At 46.2% G+C, this 20,837-nt stretch overlaps 1 protein-coding gene across 1 annotated transcript; it reads right to left on the bottom strand.

The window, feature by feature from the left end:
- Positions 1–11,244: 11,244 nt before the first annotated feature.
- On the bottom strand, positions 11,245–20,582 carry LOC120050811 (phospholipid phosphatase-related protein type 3-like). Its single transcript, XM_038997341.1, has 12 exons — positions 20,496–20,582; positions 20,147–20,332; positions 19,929–20,055; positions 15,837–16,032; positions 15,577–15,634; positions 15,210–15,383; positions 14,713–14,946; positions 14,433–14,659; positions 14,327–14,342; positions 13,883–14,170; positions 11,673–12,129; positions 11,245–11,402 (listed from the first exon to the last, which is right to left on the bottom strand). Exons 1-12 carry the CDS (start codon positions 20,577–20,579, stop codon positions 11,245–11,247), a joined length of 2,205 nt encoding a protein of 734 aa, XP_038853269.1. The 5' UTR covers positions 20,580–20,582.
- Between the last annotated feature and the right edge of the window lie 255 nt (positions 20,583–20,837).

Here is a 20,837-nt window from a genome sequence, read left to right as displayed (position 1 = left end):
GTTACTTCAGCTAGTTAGAACGTAAATCAACAGTTCATTTAGCTAGTTACTTCAGCTAGTTAGAACGTAAATCAACAGTTCATTTAGCTAGTTACTTCAGCTAGTTAGAACGTAAATCAACAGTTCATTTTAACTAACTCAGATTTGATATTTATCTCACCTGCGCCACTCGTGGCTGATTGTGCGGCTGGGTGGGCACACGCGGAGTCGTCACAGGGATAGGCCCCTCCCTGGCTCGTTCCCCTCCCTGGTTAAGTGACATCAACTTGGCACGCGTCACCGCGCTCTTAGGGGAGACGGGGGGAGGTAGAGAGGAGACAGAAGGAGGCAAAGGGGAGACCGTAGGAGGTAGAGGGGAGACAGTAGGGGGGTGTCTAATCCCCTCCTTAGGGACATGCACCAGTGGGGCTGGCGCTGGGGTAGCCGTGGCAACGGCTCTAATGGCCGACTGTACCGTCGGATAGAGGGAGGGAGGATTCATCACCCCTGTCTCCCCTGCCTCACCCCCTCCTCCTGCTCCTCCCTCTCCTCCGCCAGATGTGTCCGTCTCTCCCTCCTCCTCGCTCCGTCTCTCCGTAGAGCGCTGCTGTCTCCACTCCTGCACCAGCGGCGGTCGCAGCCTGACAGATCACACGTGATATGTTTGACTTGACGATTAATACCAGGGTTGTATGACACACACCTACAACACACACTAGTCACAAACGTACCTTGGTTGTGACCTGCGGGGGTCGAAGGACAGGTGGAAGGTCATGTGACGCTGGTTGGAGGGGTCGTCTCCGGGGGGCGAGATGCTGCTGCTGCCGTTGGCGACGCGGGGTAAGGTATTGCTGAATGTTACCATGGTTTCCTTTCCCATGGGGCCGCGGGGTGCCAGGAGCTCCACATCAGCACTGGCCCTCTTCAGAGATGCTACGCTGGCCTTCTCCCTACGAACCTACAGAAGAACATAGCGTGGCTAACTACTAATACTAACCACTAATACACAACCTCTCTCCCTTCATCTCTTACCTTGCAGCGTCCAGTCCCCAGTTCCTCCCTGCTGTCTGATGGTCTGGGGGTCTTACTGCGGTACAGAGAGCTGTGCTGAGAAACATGACCTCTCTGGGCTCTTCCCCTCACCACCACCTCCCTCTGCTGCTGGGGGGGGGAGGCAGCCCTCCGGACAGGCTGGGGGAGGCAGTCCTCCTCGGATGACCTGAAGTTACCTACTGCATACAGAGACTAGAGGGAGGGTAGGGAGGGGAGGGAGGGGAAGGAGATGTGGAGATAGCGATAGAAAGAGGGAAAGAAGCGTGAAATCTGTTGAGACAGGTCTTCTAAGAAATAACTGTGAAATTCTCCCCCTGAGAACTCTTAAAAGATTATTAATTCCCATCTCTCTCTCTGTCTCTTTCTCAGACACACACAAAGTCACCCCCCCCCCAGACACACACAAAGTCGCGCACACACACAAACACAAAGTCACCCCCCCCTCCCCACACACTCACCAGGTAGACTCCTATGCCAGCTCCTATGGCGTAGCCAACATAGACGTCTCTGGGATGGCAGCGGTGTTGTGTGATCTGAGTCAGTCCTGCTATGCCTGCAGCCAGACAGTATCCAAACACCAGCACCGGCTTCACCAGCTTAGTACTGCTGCTGATCACACTGTTCAAATACATCTACACACACACACACACACACACACACACACACACACACACACACACACACACACACACACACACACACTGCTGCAGAGCATTGAGATGTCTGTGATAGAGTGTGTGTGTGTGTAGAGGCCAGATGGTGAGGGCCCTAGGGATAGTCAACCAGGACTGACTCAGCCCTCAGTGGGAGGGGGGGGGGGCTAACTCTCTCTCCTCCTTCCCTCGCTCTTTCCCTCCCTCTCTTTACCCCTTCCTTCTCTTTCTCGTCTCCCTGTCTCTCTCTCTCTCTCAGGAGTATAGATTTTATAAAGGGGTTAGCAGGGACTAACCAATAGTAGAATTCATTAAAGATATCTGATAACAACCCACATCCTTGTGTGTGTGTGTGTGTGTGTGTGTGTGTGTGTGTGTGTGTGTGTGTGTGTGTGTGTGTGTGTGTGTGTGTGTGTGTGTGTGTGTGTGTGTGAATCAATAGAGGATCTTTTTCACTACTCCAGGGATAACAGCTGTATTCTTGACAACTAAAGACTCCTCTAAACATAATGTCTATGCTTCAGCTCAGTGGCCTAACACGGTCTTGAGACACTTAAAACACCACGGTCAGTCACACAAACTTCAATCAATTTACAAATAGATGTTTTCTTAGTCAAGGACTTTATAACCATTACCTGGAAACACAAGTTTAAAAAAAACAGTAGCCCATGAAAAAGGACAGTAATATAATATTAGTATTTACATTGGTAATAAAAACAAGAAGGTAAATAAAGGACATCTCTGGAAAATGCAGCATTTCTGTTTCTTAGAAGTCATAATGCACGTTCATAGAAACACAATGAAGTAGAATACACTCATTCACACACATAAACACACATGCAAGACAGACACACTCTCACACACATACATACACATGCAGACTAACACAAGTACTCAACAGTTCTATTATCAAAAGAGGATATCCACTACAGAACAAGTCATTCTGCTACTAGGCAACCGATGCACACAGACCACACCCACAAGTCTATACAGTCTTTTGTCACCATTTATCTTATTGTATTATCAGTGGGGGTTTGATTAGCAACAAATGAGCGTAAAAATAATTGATATTATTGCATGTAATTTTATACAATTGGAGGTGGTTGGTTGAGTCTGTGTGTGTGTGTGTGTGTGTGTGTGTGTGTGTGTGTGTGTGTGTGTGTGTGTAGCCACGGGTAGTAGGGGTGCTACAGCCCCTGAAAAAATCTTCATTAAAAATCAAATCTAAAATCCTTCATTTTTAATTTTCCTAAAAGTAGTGCACTGTGTTAGCGGTCTGGAGCGCAGACCCCCACCACCAAACTACTTCCCGCGGCTATGTGTGTGTGTGTGTGTGTGTGTGTCTGTGTGTGTGTGTGGATCTGTTCACATTGTTAAGCCAATTGTCCCCTCCAGTCTTTGTCTCCCCCTCTTTGTTTACTGTAGTAATCCTCTCCAAGATGTTCACTTTCCTTCCTCCTTTTCCCCTCCTCTTCTTCATCTCTACAGTAAGTCAGTGGAATGGAAACCTGAGAGAGATGCTATATACAGTATAGTATAGTACAGTACAGCTGGTGAGTATAGTCAGTAGACTGGAAAAGTATTCTAGTCAGATAGTAGTCGGTGGTAAACCAACTACTAGAGCTGCTATTGTTTCTGTTGTCTTTAGTGATCCAGTCTCCATGCTCCTGAAGACCTTCGGTCAGACACGCTCCACTGTTAGACCCTGACTTAGCAGTGTTCTATGTCGCGTTATAACCTCCACTACTGTTAGACCTTGACTTAACAGTCCTCCCAAGTCTTACTCTGCAGTGTCTTGTAGGTTTTTCTGTTATGTCACATCTTAACTCCTTTAAGTCATCTCATGTCCTTCTCTGCTCTGCAGTGTTTTGTAGAACAGCTATTTGTCTGTTTCCATCTGGACCCTTTCTCAGTGTTGAAGTAGTGTTCTTGGTTATTGTGACTTCTCTACGCCAAGTTATAACCTCCATTATATTACATTTTAACTCCTAAGTCGTCTCATAACCTCCTCTCACTCATTTAAGTCATGTAGTAGTTCTCCTGACTGTTAGGTCTCCCCAAACGGTGTCACATTTAATAACTTCCCCTGACTGTTAGGGCTCCCCAAACGGTGTCACATTTAATAACTTCCCCTGACTGTTAGGTCTCCCCAAACGGTGTCACATTTAATAACTTCCCCTGACTGTTAGGTCTCCCCAAACGGTGTCACATTTAATAACTTCCCCTGACTGTTAGGTCTCCCCAAACGGTGTGACATTTAATAACTTCCACTGACTGTTAGGGCTCCCCAAACGGTGTCACATTTAATACCTTCCCCTGACTGTTAGGTCTCCCCAAACGGTGTCACATTTAATAACTTCCCCTGACTGTTAGGTCTCCCCAAACGGTGTCACATTTAATAACTTCCCCTGACTGTTAGGTCTCCCCAAACGGTGTCACATTTAATAACTTCCCCTGACTGTTAGGGCTCCCCAAAATGTGTCACATTTAATTACGTCCCCTGACTGTATGGTTATGTAGTGGTACTACCGTCTATATTAACTGCTCTATGTCGTCTTATAACCTCTCGCTCTATAAGTTCCCCTATGTTCTCTTCTAACCTCGTAGTCTGATTTTACTAGTGTTACTGTCTATTATAACACCTTTATGTCGCGTTATAATCTCCTCTCTGTCTGCATGGTCTTGTAATAGACTTCTTGATCAGCGCGGCTGTGGGCTGAGACAGTGGGCCGACGGGGGAAAGTCATAGAGCGGGGGAGGGGGGGGGGGAGTAACTGTCCAACAGCAGATCTGGATGAGGAGGTGGAGGGAGGGGGGAGTAGAAGGGGGGAGGAGGGGGAGGGAGAGGTGAGTAGAAGGGTGGAGAAGGGGGAGGAAGGGGGGAGGAGATGGGCTGAGGAGGGGGAGGCAGAGGGGAGGAAGAGAAGGGAGGGAGTGGAGAGGAGATGGGCTGAGGAGGGGGAGGCAGGGGGGAGGAAGAGAAGGGAGGGAGTGGAGAGGAGATGGGCTGAGGAGGGGGAGCCAGGGGGGAGGAAGAGAAGGGAGGGAGTGGAGAGGAGATGGGGTGAGGAGGGGGAGGCAGGGTGGAGGGATCCGTCTGGCTGGGAGAGGAGGAGCAGATAGAGTCTGATTTCACAGGAAGTGTTCGGTATTCCCGATATTCCGGTGCGGAGACTTTCTCCTGGCGCTGCAGCGCCCCCCTCTGGCCCTGCTCACCGACGCTCCCCAGGCTCCCGCTGGTGGTGTTCCTCCGCTCCCAGGGGGACCCGTTACCGGCAGCTGTTACTCTGGCACCCGGAGTCCCGTTACTCCTGGTACTGGCACTGCTAGACACCCTGACCACAGGGTGATGAGGGGCGTGAGCGTCTATGGTGACAATACTCCCGGTAACACTCCCGGTGTGGCTGTCATGGTCAGAGGGGACCCGGTAGTACGGAGACTCAGAGCTTCCTGTTGAAGATCCTCCCCCACAGGAAGAGGCAGAGTCAGAGCCCTTGGCAGAGGAGCTGATTGGTCCATGCTGCTTGGACATGGCAATGACCTATAGGATGAACAGAGGAGACAGTTAGCTAGTTAGAATGTAAATCAACAGTTCATTTAGCTAGTTACTTCAGCTAGTTAGAATGTAAATCAACAGTTCATTTAGCTAGTTACTTCAGCTAGTTAGAATGTAAATCAACAGTTCATTTAGCTAGTTACTTCAGCTAGTTAGAATGTAAATCAACAGTTCATTTAGCTAGTTACTTCAGCTAGTTAGAATGTAAATCAACAGTTCATTTAGCTAGTTACTTCAGCTAGTTAGAATGTAAATCAACAGTTCATTTAGCTAGTTACTTCAGCTAGTTAGAATGTAAATCAACAGTTCATTTAGCTAGTTACTTCAGCTAGTTAGAATGTAAATCAACAGTTCATTTAACTAGTTACTTCAGCTAGTTAGAATGTAAATCAACAGTTCATTTAGCTAGTTACTTCAGCTAGTTAGAATGTAAATCAACAGTTCATTTAGCTAGTTACTTCAGCTAGTTAGAATGTAAATCAACAGTTCATTTAGCTAGTTACTTCAGCTAGTTAGAATGTAAATCAACAGTTCATTTAGCTAGTTACTTCAGCTAGTTAGAATGTAAATCAACAGTTCATTTAGCTAGTTACTTCAGCTAGTTAGAATGTAAATCAACAGTTCATTTAGCTAGTTACTTCAGCTAGTTAGAACGTAAATCAACAGTTCATTTAGCTAGTTACTTCAGCTAGTTAGAACGTAAATCAACAGTTCATTTAGCTAGTTACTTCAGCTAGTTAGAACGTAAATCAACAGTTCATTTAGCTAGTTACTTCAGCTAGTTAGAACGTAAATCAACAGTTCATTTAGCTAGTTACTTCAGCTAGTTAGAACGTAAATCAACAGTTCATTTAGCTAGTTACTTCAGCTAGTTAGAACGTAAATCAACAGTTCATTTAGCTAGTTACTTCAGCTAGTTAGAACGTAAATCAACAGTTCATTTAGCTAGTTACTTCAGCTAGTTAGAACGTAAATCAACAGTTCATTTAGCTAGTTACTTCAGCTAGTTAGAACGTAAATCAACAGTTCATTTAGCTAGTTACTTCAGCTAGTTAGAATGTAAATCAACAGTTCATTTAGCTAGTTACTTCAGCTAGTTAGAATGTAAATCAACAGTTCATTTAGCTAGTTACTTCAGCTAGTTAGAATGTAAATCAACAGTTCATTTAGCTAGTTACTTCAGCTAGTTAGAATGTAAATCAACAGTTCATTTAGCTAGTTACTTCAGCTAGTTAGAATGTAAATCAACAGTTCATTTAGCTAGTTACTTCAGCTAGTTAGAATGTAAATCAACAGTTCATTTAGCTAGTTACTTCAGCTAGTTAGAATGTAAATCAACAGTTCATTTAGCTAGTTACTTCAGCTAGTTAGAATGTAAATCAACAGTTCATTTAGCTAGTTACTTCAGCTAGTTAGAATGTAAATCAACAGTTCATTTAGCTAGTTACTTCAGCTAGTTAGAATGTAAATCAACAGTTCATTTAGCTAGTTACTTCAGCTAGTTAGAATGTAAATCAACAGTTCATTTAGCTAGTTACTTCAGCTAGTTAGAATGTAAATCAACAGTTCATTTAGCTAGTTACTTCAGCTAGTTAGAATGTAAATCAACAGTTCATTTAGCTTGTTACTTCAGCTAGTTAGAATGTAAATCAACAGTTCATTTAGCTAGTTACTTCAGCTAGTTAGAACGTAAATCAACAGTTCATTTAGCTAGTTACTTCAGCTAGTTAGAACGTAAATCAACAGTTCATTTAGCTAGTTACTTCAGCTAGTTAGAACGTAAATCAACAGTTCATTTAGCTAGTTACTTCAGCTAGTTAGAACGTAAATCAACAGTTCATTTTAACTAACTCAGATTTGATATTTATCTCACCTGCGCCACTCGTGGCTGATTGTGCGGCTGGGTGGGCACACGCGGAGTCGTCACAGGGATAGGCCCCTCCCTGGCTCGTTCCCCTCCCTGGTTAAGTGACATCAACTTGGCACGCGTCACCGCGCTCTTAGGGGAGACGGGGGGAGGTAGAGAGGAGACAGAAGGAGGCAAAGGGGAGACCGTAGGAGGTAGAGGGGAGACAGTAGGGGGGTGTCTAATCCCCTCCTTAGGGACATGCACCAGTGGGGCTGGCGCTGGGGTAGCCGTGGCAACGGCTCTAATGGCCGACTGTACCGTCGGATAGAGGGAGGGAGGATTCATCACCCCTGTCTCCCCTGCCTCACCCCCTCCTCCTGCTCCTCCCTCTCCTCCGCCAGATGTGTCCGTCTCTCCCTCCTCCTCGCTCCGTCTCTCCGTAGAGCGCTGCTGTCTCCACTCCTGCACCAGCGGCGGTCGCAGCCTGACAGATCACACGTGATATGTTTGACTTGACGATTAATACCAGGGTTGTATGACACACACCTACAACACACACTAGTCACAAACGTACCTTGGTTGTGACCTGCGGGGGTCGAAGGACAGGTGGAAGGTCATGTGACGCTGGTTGGAGGGGTCGTTTCCGGGGGGCGAGATGCTGCTGCTGCCGTTGGCGACGCGGGGTAAGGTATTGCTGAATGTTACCATGGTTTCCTTTCCCATGGGGCCGCGGGGTGCCAGGAGCTCCACATCAGCACTGGCCCTCTTCAGAGATGCTACGCTGGCCTTCTCCCTACGAACCTACAGAAGAACATAGCGTGGCTAACTACTAATACTAACCACTAATACACAACCTCTCTCCCTTCATCTCTTACCTTGCAGCGTCCAGTCCCCAGTTCCTCCCTGCTGTCTGATGGTCTGGGGGTCTTACTGCGGTACAGAGAGCTGTGCTGAGAAACATGACCTCTCTGGGCTCTTCCCCTCACCACCACCTCCCTCTGCTGCTGGGGGGGGGGGCAGCCCTCCGGACAGGCTGGGGGAGGCAGTCCTCCTCGGATGACCTGAAGTTACCTACTGCATACAGAGACTAGAGGGAGGGGAGGGAGGGGAAGGAGATGTGGAGATAGCGATAGAAAGAGGGAAAGAAGCGTGAAATCTGTTGAGACAGGTCTTCTAAGAAATAACTGTGAAATTCTCCCCCTGAGAACTCTTAAAAGATTATTAATTCCCATCTCTCTCTCTGTCTCTTTCTCAGGCACACACAAAGTCACCCCCCCCAGACACACACAAAGTCGCGCACACACACAAACACAAAGTCACCCCCCCCTCCCCACACACTCACCAGGTAGACTCCTATGCCAGCTCCTATGGCGTAGCCAACATAGACGTCTCTGGGATGGCAGCGGTGTTGTGTGATCTGAGTCAGTCCTGCTATGCCTGCAGCCAGACAGTATCCAAACACCAGCACCGGCTTCACCAGCTTAGTACTGCTGCTGATCACACTGTTCAAATACATCTACACACACACACACACACACACACACACACACACACACACACACACACACACACACACACACACACACACTGCTGCAGAGCATTGAGATGTCTGTGATAGAGTGTGTGTGTGTGTGTGTGTGTAGAGGCCAGATGGTGAGGGCCCTAGGGATAGTCAACCAGGACTGACTCAGCCCTCAGTGGGAGGGGGGGGGGGGCTAACTCTCTCTCCTCCTTCCCTCGCTCTCTCTCCCTCTCTTTACCCCTTCCTTCTCTATCTCGTCTCCCTGTCTCTCTCTCTCTCAGGAGTATAGATTTTATAAAGGGGTTAGCAGGGACTAACCAATAGTAGAATTCATTAAAGATATCTGATAACAACCCACATCCTTGTGTGTGTGTGTGTGTGTGTGTGTGTGTGTGTGTGTGTGTGTGTGTGTGTGTGTGTGTGTGTGTGTGTGTGTGTGTGTGTGTGTGTGTGTGAATCAATAGAGGATCTTTTTCACTACTCCAGGGATAACAGCTGTATTCTTGACAACTAAAGACTCCTCTAAACATAATGTCTATGCTTCAGCTCAGTGGCCTAACACGGTCTTGAGACACTTAAAACACCACGGTCAGTCACACAAACTTCAATCAATTTACAAATAGATGTTTTCTTAGTCAAGGACTTTATAACCATTACCTGGAAACACAAGTTTAAAAAAAACAGTAGCCCATGAAAAAGGACAGTAATATAATATTAGTATTTACATTGGTAATAAAAACAAGAAGGTAAATAAAGGACATCTCTGGAAAATGCAGCATTTCTGTTTCTTAGAAGTCATAATGCACGTTCATAGAAACACAATGAAGTAGAATACACTCATTCACACACATAAACACACATGCAAGACAGACACACTCTCACACACATACATACACATGCAGACTAACACAAGTACTCAACAGTTCTATTATCAAAAGAGGATATCCACTACAGAACAAGTCATTCTGCTACTAGGCAACCGATGCACACAGACCACACCCACAAGTCTATACAGTCTTTTGTCACCATTTATCTTATTGTATTGTCAGTGGGGGTTTGATTAGCAACAAATGAGCGTAAAAATAATTGATATTATTGCATGTAATTTTATACAATTGGAGGTGGTTGGTTGAGTCTGTGTGTGTGTGTGTGTGTGTGTGTGTGTGTGTAGCCACGGGTAGTAGGGGTGCTACAGCCCCTGAAAAAATCTTCATTCAAAATCAAATCTAAAATCCTTCATTTTCAATTTTCCTAAAAGTAGTGCACTGTGTTGGCGGTCTGGAGCGCAGACCCCCACCACCAAACTACTTCCCGCGGCTATGTGTGTGTGTGTGTGTGTGTGTGTGTCTGTGTGTGGATCTGTTCACATTGTTAAGCCAATTGTCCCCTCCAGTCTTTGTCTCCCCCTCTTTGTTTACTGTAGTAATCCTCTCCAAGATGTTCACTTTCCTTCCTCCTTTTCCCCTCCTCTTCTTCGTCTCTACAGTAAGTCAGTGGAATGGAAACCTGAGAGAGATGCTATATACAGTATAGTATAGTACAGTACAGCTGGTGAGTATAGTCAGTAGACTGGAAAAGTATTCTAGTCAGATAGTAGTCGGTGGTAAACCAACTACTAGAGCTGCTATTGTTTCTGTTGTCTTTAGTGATCCAGTCTCCATGCTCCTGAAGACCTTCGGTCAGACACGCTCCACTGTTAGACCCTGACTTAGCAGTGTTCTATGTCGCGTTATAACCTCCACTACTGTTAGACCTTGACTTAACAGTCCTCCCAAGTCTTACTCTGCAGTGTCTTGTAGGTTTTTCTGTTATGTCACATCTTAACTCCTTTAAGTCATCTCATGTCCTTCTCCTGCTCTGCAGTGTCTTGTAGTTCTGCTGTTATGTCACATCTTAACTCCTTTAAGTCATCTCATGTCCTTCTCTGCTCTGCAGTGTTTTGTAGAACAGCTATTTGTCTGTTTCCATCTGGACCCTTTCTCAGTGTTGAAGTAGTGTTCTTGGTTATTGTGACTTCTCTACGCCAAGTTATAACCTCCATTATATTACATTTTAACTCCTAAGTCGTCTCATAACCTCCTCTCACTCATTTAAGTCATGTAGTAGTTCTCCTGACTGTTAGGTCTCCCCAACGGTGTCACATTTAATAACTTCCCCTGACTGTTAGGGCTCCCCAAACGGTGTCACATTTAATAACTTCCCCTGACTGTTAGGTCTCCCCAAACGGTGTCACATTTAATAACTTCCCCTGACTGTTAGGTCTCCCCAAACGGTGTGAAATTTAATAACTTCCACTGACTGTTAGGGCTCCCCAAACGGTGTCACATTTAATAACTTCCCCTGACTGTTAGGTCTCCCCAAACGGTGTCACATTTAATAACTTCCCCTGACTGTTAGGTCTCCCCAAACGGTGTCACATTTAATAACTTCCCCTGACTGTTAGGGCTCCCCAAAATGTGTCACATTTAATTACGTCCCCTGACTGTATGGTTATGTAGTGGTACTACCGTCTATATTAACTGCTCTATGTCGTCTTATAACCTCTCGCTCTATAAGTTCCCCTATGTTCTCTTCTAACCTCGTAGTCTGATTTTACTAGTGTTACTGTCTATTATAACACCTTTATGTCGCGTTATAATCTCCTCTCTGTCTGCATGGTCTTGTAATAGACTTCTTGATCAGCGCGGCTGTGGGCTGAGACAGTGGGCCGACGGGGGAGAGTCATAGAGCGGGGGAGGGGGGGGGAGTAACTGTCCAACAGCAGATCTGGATGAGGAGGTGGAGGGAGGGGGGAGTAGAAGGGGGGAGGAGGGGGAGGGAGGGGTGAGTAGAAGGGTGGAGAAGGGGGAGGAAGGGGGGAGGAGATGGGCTGAGGAGGGGGAGGCAGAGGGGAGGAAGAGAAGGGAGGGAGTGGAGAGGAGATGGGCTGAGGAGGGGGAGGCAGGGGGGAGGAAGAGAAGGGAGGGAGTGGAGAGGAGATGGGCTGAGGAGGGGGAGCCAGGGGGGAGGAAGAGAAGGGAGGGAGTGGAGAGGAGATGGGGTGAGGAGGGGGAGGCAGGGTGGAGGGATCCGTCTGGCTGGGAGAGGAGGAGCAGATAGAGTCTGATTTCACAGGAAGTGTTCGGTATTCCCGATATTCCGGTGCGGAGACTTTCTCCTGGCGCTGCAGCGCCCCCCTCTGGCCCTGCTCACCGACGCTCCCCAGGCTCCCGCTGGTGGTGTTCCTCCGCTCCCAGGGGGACCCGTTACCGGCAGCTGTTACTCTGGCACCCGGAGTCCCGTTACTCCTGGTACTGGCACTGCTAGACACCCTGACCACAGGGTGATGAGGGGCGTGAGCGTCTATGGTGACAATACTCCCGGTAACACTCCCGGTGTGGCTGTCATGGTCAGAGGGGACCCGGTAGTACGGAGACTCAGAGCTTCCTGTTGAAGATCCTCCCCCACAGGAAGAGGCAGAGTCAGAGCCCTTGGCAGAGGAGCTGATTGGTCCATGCTGCTTGGACATGGCAATGACCTATAGGATGAAAAGACGAGACAGTTAGCTAGTTAGAATGTAAATCAACAGTTCATTTAGCTAGTTACTTCAGCTAGTTAGAATGTAAATCAACAGTTCATTTAGCTAGTTACTTCAGCTAGTTAGAATGTAAATCAACAGTTCATTTAGCTAGTTACTTCAGCTAGTTAGAATGTAAATCAACAGTTCATTTAGCTAGTTACTTCAGCTAGTTAGAATGTAAATCAACAGTTCATTTAGCTAGTTACTTCAGCTAGTTAGAATGTAAATCAACAGTTCATTTAGCTAGTTACTTCAGCTAGTTAGAATGTAAATCAACAGTTCATTTAGCTAGTTACTTCAGCTAGTTAGAATGTAAATCAACAGTTCATTTAGCTAGTTACTTCAGCTAGTTAGAATGTAAATCAACAGTTCATTTAGCTAGTTACTTCAGCTAGTTAGAATGTAAATCAACAGTTCATTTAGCTAGTTACTTCAGCTAGTTAGAATGTAAATCAACAGTTCATTTAGCTAGTTACTTCAGCTAGTTAGAATGTAAATCAACAGTTCATTTAGCTAGTTACTTCAGCTAGTTAGAATGTAAATCAACAGTTCATTTAGCTAGTTACTTCAGCTAGTTAGAATGTAAATCAACAGTTCATTTAGCTAGTTACTTCAGCTAGTTAGAATGTAAATCAACAGTTCATTTAGCTTGTTACTTCAGCTAGTTAGAATGTAAATCAACAGTTCATTTAGCTTGTTACTTCAGCTAGTTAGAATGTAAATCAACAGTTCATTTAGCTAGTTACTTCAGCTAGTTAGAATGTAAATCAACAGTTCATTTAGCTAGTTACTTCAGCTAGTTAGAATGTAAATCAACAGTTCATTTAGCTAGTTACTTCAGCTAGTTAGAATGTAAATCAACAGTTCATTTAGCTAGTTACTTCAGCTAGTTAGAATGTAAATCAACAGTTCATTTAGCTAGTTACTTCAGCTAGTTAGAATGTAAATCAACAGTTCATTTAGCTAGTTACTTCAGCTAGTTAGAATGTAAATCAACAGTTCATTTAGCTAGTTACTTCAGCTAGTTAGAATGTAAATCAACAGTTCATTTAGCTAGTTACTTCAGCTAGTTAGAATGTAAATCAACAGTTCATTTAGCTAGTTACTTCAGCTAGTTAGAATGTAAATCAACAGTTCATTTAGCTAGTTACTTCAGCTAGTTAGAATGTAAATCAACAGTTCATTTAGCTTGTTACTTCAGCTAGTTAGAATGTAAATCAACAGTTCATTTAGCTAGTTACTTCAGCTAGTTAGAATGTAAATCAACAGTTCATTTAGCTAGTTACTTCAGCTAGTTAGAATGTAAATCAACAGTTCATTTAGCTAGTTACTTCAGCTAGTTAGAATGTAAATCAACAGTTCATTTAGCTAGTTACTTCAGCTAGTTAGAATGTAAATCAACAGTTCATTTAGCTAGTTACTTCAGCTAGTTAGAATGTAAATCAACAGTTCATTTAGCTAGTTACTTCAGCTAGTTAGAATGTAAATCAACAGTTCATTTAGCTAGTTACTTCAGCTAGTTAGAATGTAAATCAACAGTTCATTTAGCTAGTCACTTCAGCTAGTTAGAATGTAAATCAACAGTTCATTTAGCTTGTTACTTCAGCTAGTTAGAATGTAAATCAACAGTTCATTTAGCTAGTTACTTCAGCTAGTTAGAATGTAAATCAACAGTTCATTTTAACTAACTCAGATTTGATATTTATCTCACCTGCGCCACTCGTGGCTGATTGTGCGGCTGGGTGGGCACACGCGGAGTCGTCACAGGGATAGGCCCCTCCCTGGCTCGTTCCCCTCCCTGGTTAAGTGACATCAACTTGGCACGCGTCACCGCGCTCTTAGGGGAGACGGGGGGAGGTAGAGAGGAGACAGAAGGAGGCAAAGGGGAGACCGTAGGAGGTAGAGGGGAGACAGTAGGGGGGTGTCTAATCCCCTCCTTAGGGACATGCACCAGTGGGGCTGGCGCTGGGGTAGCCGTGGCAACGGCTCTAATGGCCGACTGTACCGTCGGATAGAGGGAGGGAGGATTCATCACCCCTGTCTCCCCTGCCTCACCCCCTCCTCCTGCTCCTCCCTCTCCTCCGCCAGATGTGTCCGTCTCTCCCTCCTCCTCGCTCCGTCTCTCCGTAGAGCGCTGCTGTCTCCACTCCTGCACCAGCGGCGGTCGCAGCCTGACAGATCACACGTGATATGTTTGACTTGACGATTAATACCAGGGTTGTATGACACACACCTACAACACACACTAGTCACAAACGTACCTTGGTTGTGACCTGCGGGGGTCGAAGGACAGGTGGAAGGTCATGTGACGCTGGTTGGAGGGGTCGTCTCCGGGGGGCGAGATGCTGCTGCTGCCGTTGGCGACGCGGGGTAAGGTATTGCTGAATGTTACCATGGTTTCCTTTCCCATGGGGCCGCGGGGTGCCAGGAGCTCCACATCAGCACTGGCCCTCTTCAGAGATGCTACGCTGGCCTTCTCCCTACGAACCTACAGAAGAACATAGCGTGGCTAACTACTAATACTAACCACTAATACACAACCTCTCTCCCTTCATCTCTTACCTTGCAGCGTCCAGTCCCCAGTTCCTCCCTGCTGTCTGATGGTCTGGGGGTCTTACTGCGGTACAGAGAGCTGTGCTGAGAAACATGACCTCTCTGGGCTCTTCCCCTCACCACCACCTCCCTCTGCTGCTGGGGGGGGGAGGCAGCCCTCCGGACAGGCTGGGGGAGGCAGTCCTCCTCGGATGACCTGAAGTTACCTACTGCATACAGAGACTAGAGGGAGGGTAGGGAGGGGAGGGAGGGGAAGGAGATGTGGAGATAGCGATAGAAAGAGGGAAAGAAGCGTGAAATCTGTTGAGACAGGTCTTCTAAGAAATAACTGTGAAATTCTCCCCCTGAGAACTCTTAAAAGATTATTAATTCCCATCTCTCTCTCTGTCTCTTTCTCAGACACACACAAAGTCACCCCCCCCAGACACACACAAAGTCGCGCACACACACAAACACAAAGTCACCCCCCCTCCCCACACACTCACCAGGTAGACTCCTATGCCAGCTCCTATGGCGTAGCCAACATAGACGTCTCTGGGATGGCAGCGGTGTTGTGTGATCTGAGTCAGTCCTGCTATGCCTGCAGCCAGACAGTATCCAAACACCAGCACCGGCTTCACCAGCTTAGTACTGCTGCTGATCACACTGTTCAAATACATCTACACACACACACACACACACACACACACACACACACACACACACACACACACACACACACATACACACACATACACACAAAGTTAGAACTATTGCAGATGGCATTGTTTCCAATTTTTACTTCAAATGCATCTTCATAAAGTCAGACAGACAGGCAGGCAGACAGACAAGTTAGTAGCTGTCAGTGCTTACAGAGATGTAGACAGCAGCAAAGCCAGAAAGCGTTGCATGCTGGGACGGAAATGTTTTCCTGAAGAGAAGGAGAGAGAGAGTAAGAATCAGGGAGCGAGAGGGAGATGTGATGCAGAGAGAGAGAAAGAGAGGTGGAGGTTTTATTGAAGCTGGAGAACACAAAGTGTGTGTGTGTGTGTGTGTGTGTGTGTGTGTGTGTGTGTGTGTGTGTGTGTGTGTGTGTGTGTGTGTGTGTGTGTGTGTGTGTGTGTGTGTGTTACCTGGCTGACAGGATGGCATAAATATCTTTCCCAGAGCAGATGTCCTGTGTGATGTAGTTGTTCTGGTCACATGACATCCCAGGCAGCGTGTAATTGGGCTGACAGACAGTCAGGAAGAAAGGGGTGGGATAACCAGTAGCCAACTGGATGATGTCCGTCATTAGGGCAGTTGCCAGGAGACCAAACACATGAACACCTGGGGGAGAAGGAGGAGGAGAGAGAGGAGGGAGAAGGGATGGAGGAGAGGGGGAGACAGGGAGAAGGGATGGAGGAGAGGGGGAGACAGGGAGAAGAGATGGAGGAGAGGGGGAGACAGGGAGAAGGGATGGAGGAGGAGAGAGGGGGAGACAGGGAGAAGGGATGGAGGCGGAGAGAGGGGGAGACAGGGAGAAGGGATGGAGGAGAGAGGGAGACAGGGATAAGGGATGGAGGAGAGGGGGAGACAGGTAGAAGAGATGGAGGAGAGGGGGAGACAGGGAGAAGGGATGGAGGAGGAGAGGGGGAGACAGGGAGAAGGGATGGAGGCGGAGAGAGGGGGAGACAGGGAGAAGGGATGGAGGCGGAGAGAGGGGGAGACAGGGAGAAGGGATGGAGGAGAGAGGGAGACAGGGATAAGGGATGGAGGAGAGGGGGAGACAGGGAGAAGGGATGGAGGAGGAGAGAGGGGGAGGGAGGAGCAGGCTCCAGGTAAGAGTTATCTGAAACATCTGAAGACGTCTCGTCTGTCTACATCTCTCTCCCCTGTTCTCAACTTCTTGCTTTAACCGGAACAGGCCTGAAGTAGATTCTCTCCCTAGGCTATCATTACTCCCTGAAGTAGATTCTCTCCCTAGGCTATCATTACTCCCTGAAGTAGATTCTCTCCCTAGACCAGTGGTTCTTAACCTTGTTGGAGGTACTGAATCCCACCAGTTTCATATGCGCATTCACCGAACCCTTCTTAATTGGAAAAATAAAATATGATTTTTTCAAATTCAAAACATAGGTATATATTTTACTGGTGCACAAAATGAACCGTGCATCAACATCAACACCGTGTGTTCAAAGAACAAAATCATCAAAACATGATTTTCACACAAAAACAAAAACATAATAATGAATATTTACTGCAAATCAGTATGACTTCTGCTGTTGCCTTTCAGAGACCAGTTCAGAAATGCGCGGCTTCACCTTGGCAAGTGCCACTCTCATGTCATTTTCGCAACAAAGTCTGTTCCTTTTCTTCGTTTTTATGTCCAGCATCCTCGAAAAGGATTGCTCGCAAAGATATGTTGTAACAAACGGTATGAAAATCTCCAGAGCTTTCTTAGCAATAACAGGGTACGTTACCATTTGTTGACACCAAAACGTTGAAAGCGTTGTTGTTCTGAAGAGTTGCTGTTGAACCTGGCTCTGCTGAATTTCAATGATTTCATCGAGGTATTCATCATTGACATCTGTTGTCTCAACACTAAACGTGAACGGCTGTCTCACCCATGCTGGATATGACTCTCTTGTAGGGAAGTATCCGTCGAGAGACTTTGCAAGCTCATCTAAGTGCGTGGCAATTGCTTGCTTCAGTTCCGCGGGAACAGAAATGTCTCCGATTCCATTCTATTCTGTCGCTGATGGTGTCATTTGAAAGAGGAATTTGGGATAACTTAACTTCAGCCTCTTTTCCCAGCATGATATTCGCCATCTTCAACACAGCTGGTTTTATGAGTGTTTCACCAATGGTGTGTGGTTTGCCCTGCTTTGCGATCAGGTAAGCAACTTCGTACGATGCTGTGAGGATCGGTTTGTTGATGGGTACAAAGCCGAGAACAGGCAGAGTAGCCTTTTCATCGAATCTGGCTCTCTTCACCTTGAATTCAGCGAGCGTTGTGTTCTTGTATTTTCCATCTCCATGCAGCTTAAGGAAGTGTTCTCTTAGTTTTGCCGGTGCTAGACTAGAATTGCTCAACTTGGCATTGCAAATCATGCAGTTAGGACGCTGACTCCCATCACGTTCCGTTATACATGTGAATCCATATTGTACATATTCGTCCGACCACTTTCTTTTTTTGCTCGACATAGTAAGTATGAAGGGATTAAAATATTAAGAAAGAAATCACAAGACGTACCATCACGACAGTCACAAGTCGACTACTGAGCGCACCAAATTCCCTCCAGCACAGATAGGCCAAGCGATGTAGCGTGATCACCTGCAGCCAATGATGGCCAAGTGGGGCGTGTCATCATGAATCATATGAGTCGGATGTGTGTCTTGACCTCCGCCGAACCCCTGAGACTGACTCACCGAACCCCTGGGGTTCGATCGAACCCAGGTTAAGAACCACTGCCCTAGACTATCATTACTCTCTGAAGTAGATTCTCTCCCTAGACTATCATTACTCTCTGAAGTAGATTCTCTCCCTAGACTATCATTACTCTCTGAAGTAGATTCTCTCCCTAGACTATCATTACTCCCTGAAGTAGATTCTCTCCCTAGACTATCATTACTCCCTGAAGTAGATTCTCTCCCTAGGCTATCATTACTCCCTGAAGTAGATTCTCTCCCTAGACTATCATTACTCCCTGAAGTAGATTCTCTCCCTAGACTATCATTACTCCCTGAAGTAGATTCTCTCCCTAGGCTATCATTACTCTCTGAAGTAGATTCTCTCCCTAGGCTATCATTACTCCCTGAAGTAGATTCTCTCCCTAGACTATCATTACTCCCTGAAGTAGATTCTCTCCCTAGACTATCATTACTCCCTGAAGTAGATTCTCTCCCTAGACTAGCGTTACTCCCTGAAGTAGATTCTCTCCCTAGACTATCATTACTCTCTGAAGTAGATTCTCTCCCTAGACTATCATTACTCCTTGAAGTAGATTCTCTCCCTAGACTATCATTACTCCTTGAAGTAGATTCTCTCCCTAGACTATCATTACTCCCTGAAGTAGATTCTCTCCCTAGACTATCATTACGCCCTGAAGTAGATTCTCTCCCTAGACTAGCGTTACTCCCTGAAGTAGATTCTCTCCCTAGACTATCATTACTCTCTGAAGTAGATTCTCTCCCTAGACTATCATTACTCCCTGAAGTAGATTCTCTCCCTAGACTATCATTACTCTCTGAAGTAGATTCTCTCCCTAGACTATCATTACTCCCTGAAGTAGATTCTCTCCCTAGACTATCATTACTCCCTGAAGTAGATTCTCTCCCTAGACTATCATTACGCCCTGAAGTAGATTCTCTCCCTAGACTAGCGTTACTCCCTGAAGTAGATTCTCTCCCTAGACTATCATTACTCTCTGAAGTAGATTCTCTCCCTAGACTATCATTACTCCTTGAAGTAGATTCTCTCCCTAGACTATCATTACTCCTTGAAGTAGATTCTCTCCCTAGACTATCATTACTCCCTGAAGTAGATTCTCTCCCTAGACTATCATTACGCCCTGAAGTAGATTCTCTCCCTAGACTAGCGTTACTCCCTGAAGTAGATTCTCTCCCTAGACTATCATTACTCTCTGAAGTAGATTCTCTCCCTAGACTATCATTACTCCCTGAAGTAGATTCTCTCCCTAGACTATCATTACTCTCTGAAGTAGATTCTCTCCCTAGACTATCATTACTCCCTGAAGTAGATTCTCTCCCTAGACTATCATTACTCCCTAAAGTAGATTCTCTCCCTAGACTATCATTACGCCCTGAAGTAGATTCTCTCCCTAGACTAGCGTTACTCCCTGAAGTAGATTCTCTCCCTAGACTATCATTACTCCCTGAAGTAGATTCTCTCCCTAGACTAGCGTTACTCCCTGAAGTAGATTCTCTCCCTAGACTATCATTACTCTCTGAAGTAGATTCTCTCCCTAGACTATCATTACTCCCTGAAGTAGATTCTCTCCCTAGACTAGCGTTACTCCCTGAAGTAGATTCTCTCCCTAGACTATCATTACTCTCTGAAGTAGATTCTCTCCCTAGACTATCATTACTCTCTGAAGTAGATTCTCTCCCTAGACTAGCGTTACTCCCTGAAGTAGATTCTCTCCCTAGACTAGCGTTACTCCCTGAAGTGTGCACCTGTTCACTCCCCCTTGAGGATTCAAGCGTAAATAACAGGTACGTACCAACAAAGCGAACAGTCCTCCGTAGGAAGGAGTTGAAGTTACACCCTCCAGCGATGATGGATCCATCAGCTTTACTCTGTTTGACTCTGGACTGGTAACAATACACCAGCCCTTCACCCAGCATGATCTATTCACACACACAATTAGTCATGCACCCTGATAGGCTGTTCATTGATCAGAATCTATTGAGTCTAGGTTCTGACGGTGTGTGTACTGACCGAGGCAGCCGGTCCTGCGAAGGCCAGGCTCAGTAACATCAGCAGAGGGAACAGTTCGTCTCCTGTCTCCAGGTAGGGCAACGACAGGTCACGGTCATAGCAATGGAACCCAGGGGTCGCCGGGGACAACAGGTCTGTCAACTCCATGAAGTAGAGAGAGACTAGGGAGGAGAGGACGATGGGGAGCTAGACAGAAAGAGAGAGAGACACAGAGAGCAAGAGAGAGAGGGAGGGAGCGAGCAAGGGAGAGAGAGAGGTAAGAGGGAGATATTGTCTTACTAACAGCCATAGTGAGTGGTATACATTAAATGCAGTTATATTGGACACACACGTATGCACGTACACATACCTCTATGAAGTAGAAGCATGGTAGAAGTGTCATGCTGTCTTTGGGAGGTTTCTTTTTGGTCTTGGCTTTTGGTGACGACATCATCCTGGTGTTGGTCCAATCAGAGTCTAGGAACAGACAGAAGGGGAGGGGTTAGTCATCACACTGGTGGCGTTCCAGGTGGCATACATTACCGAGGCGTTGTTGCACAGTATCAGCTTGTTAAGTCATATTCTGATACTACTTCCACATGGGCAAACATCTGCTTGGTCTCGGACTGGTCCTTTGAAGCAACCCGAAGCTAATAGTAAATAGCTGAATGCACATCTGTTGTGTAGGTCCCTCAACTCCAAATGAACGGAA

Source organism: Salvelinus namaycush, chromosome 7 (assembly GCF_016432855.1).
Source record: "Salvelinus namaycush isolate Seneca chromosome 7, SaNama_1.0, whole genome shotgun sequence".
Taxonomy (NCBI): domain Eukaryota; kingdom Metazoa; phylum Chordata; class Actinopteri; order Salmoniformes; family Salmonidae; genus Salvelinus; species Salvelinus namaycush.
Note: the sequence above shows the minus strand (reverse complement) of the source record. Positions and strands in the feature narration are given on the sequence as shown.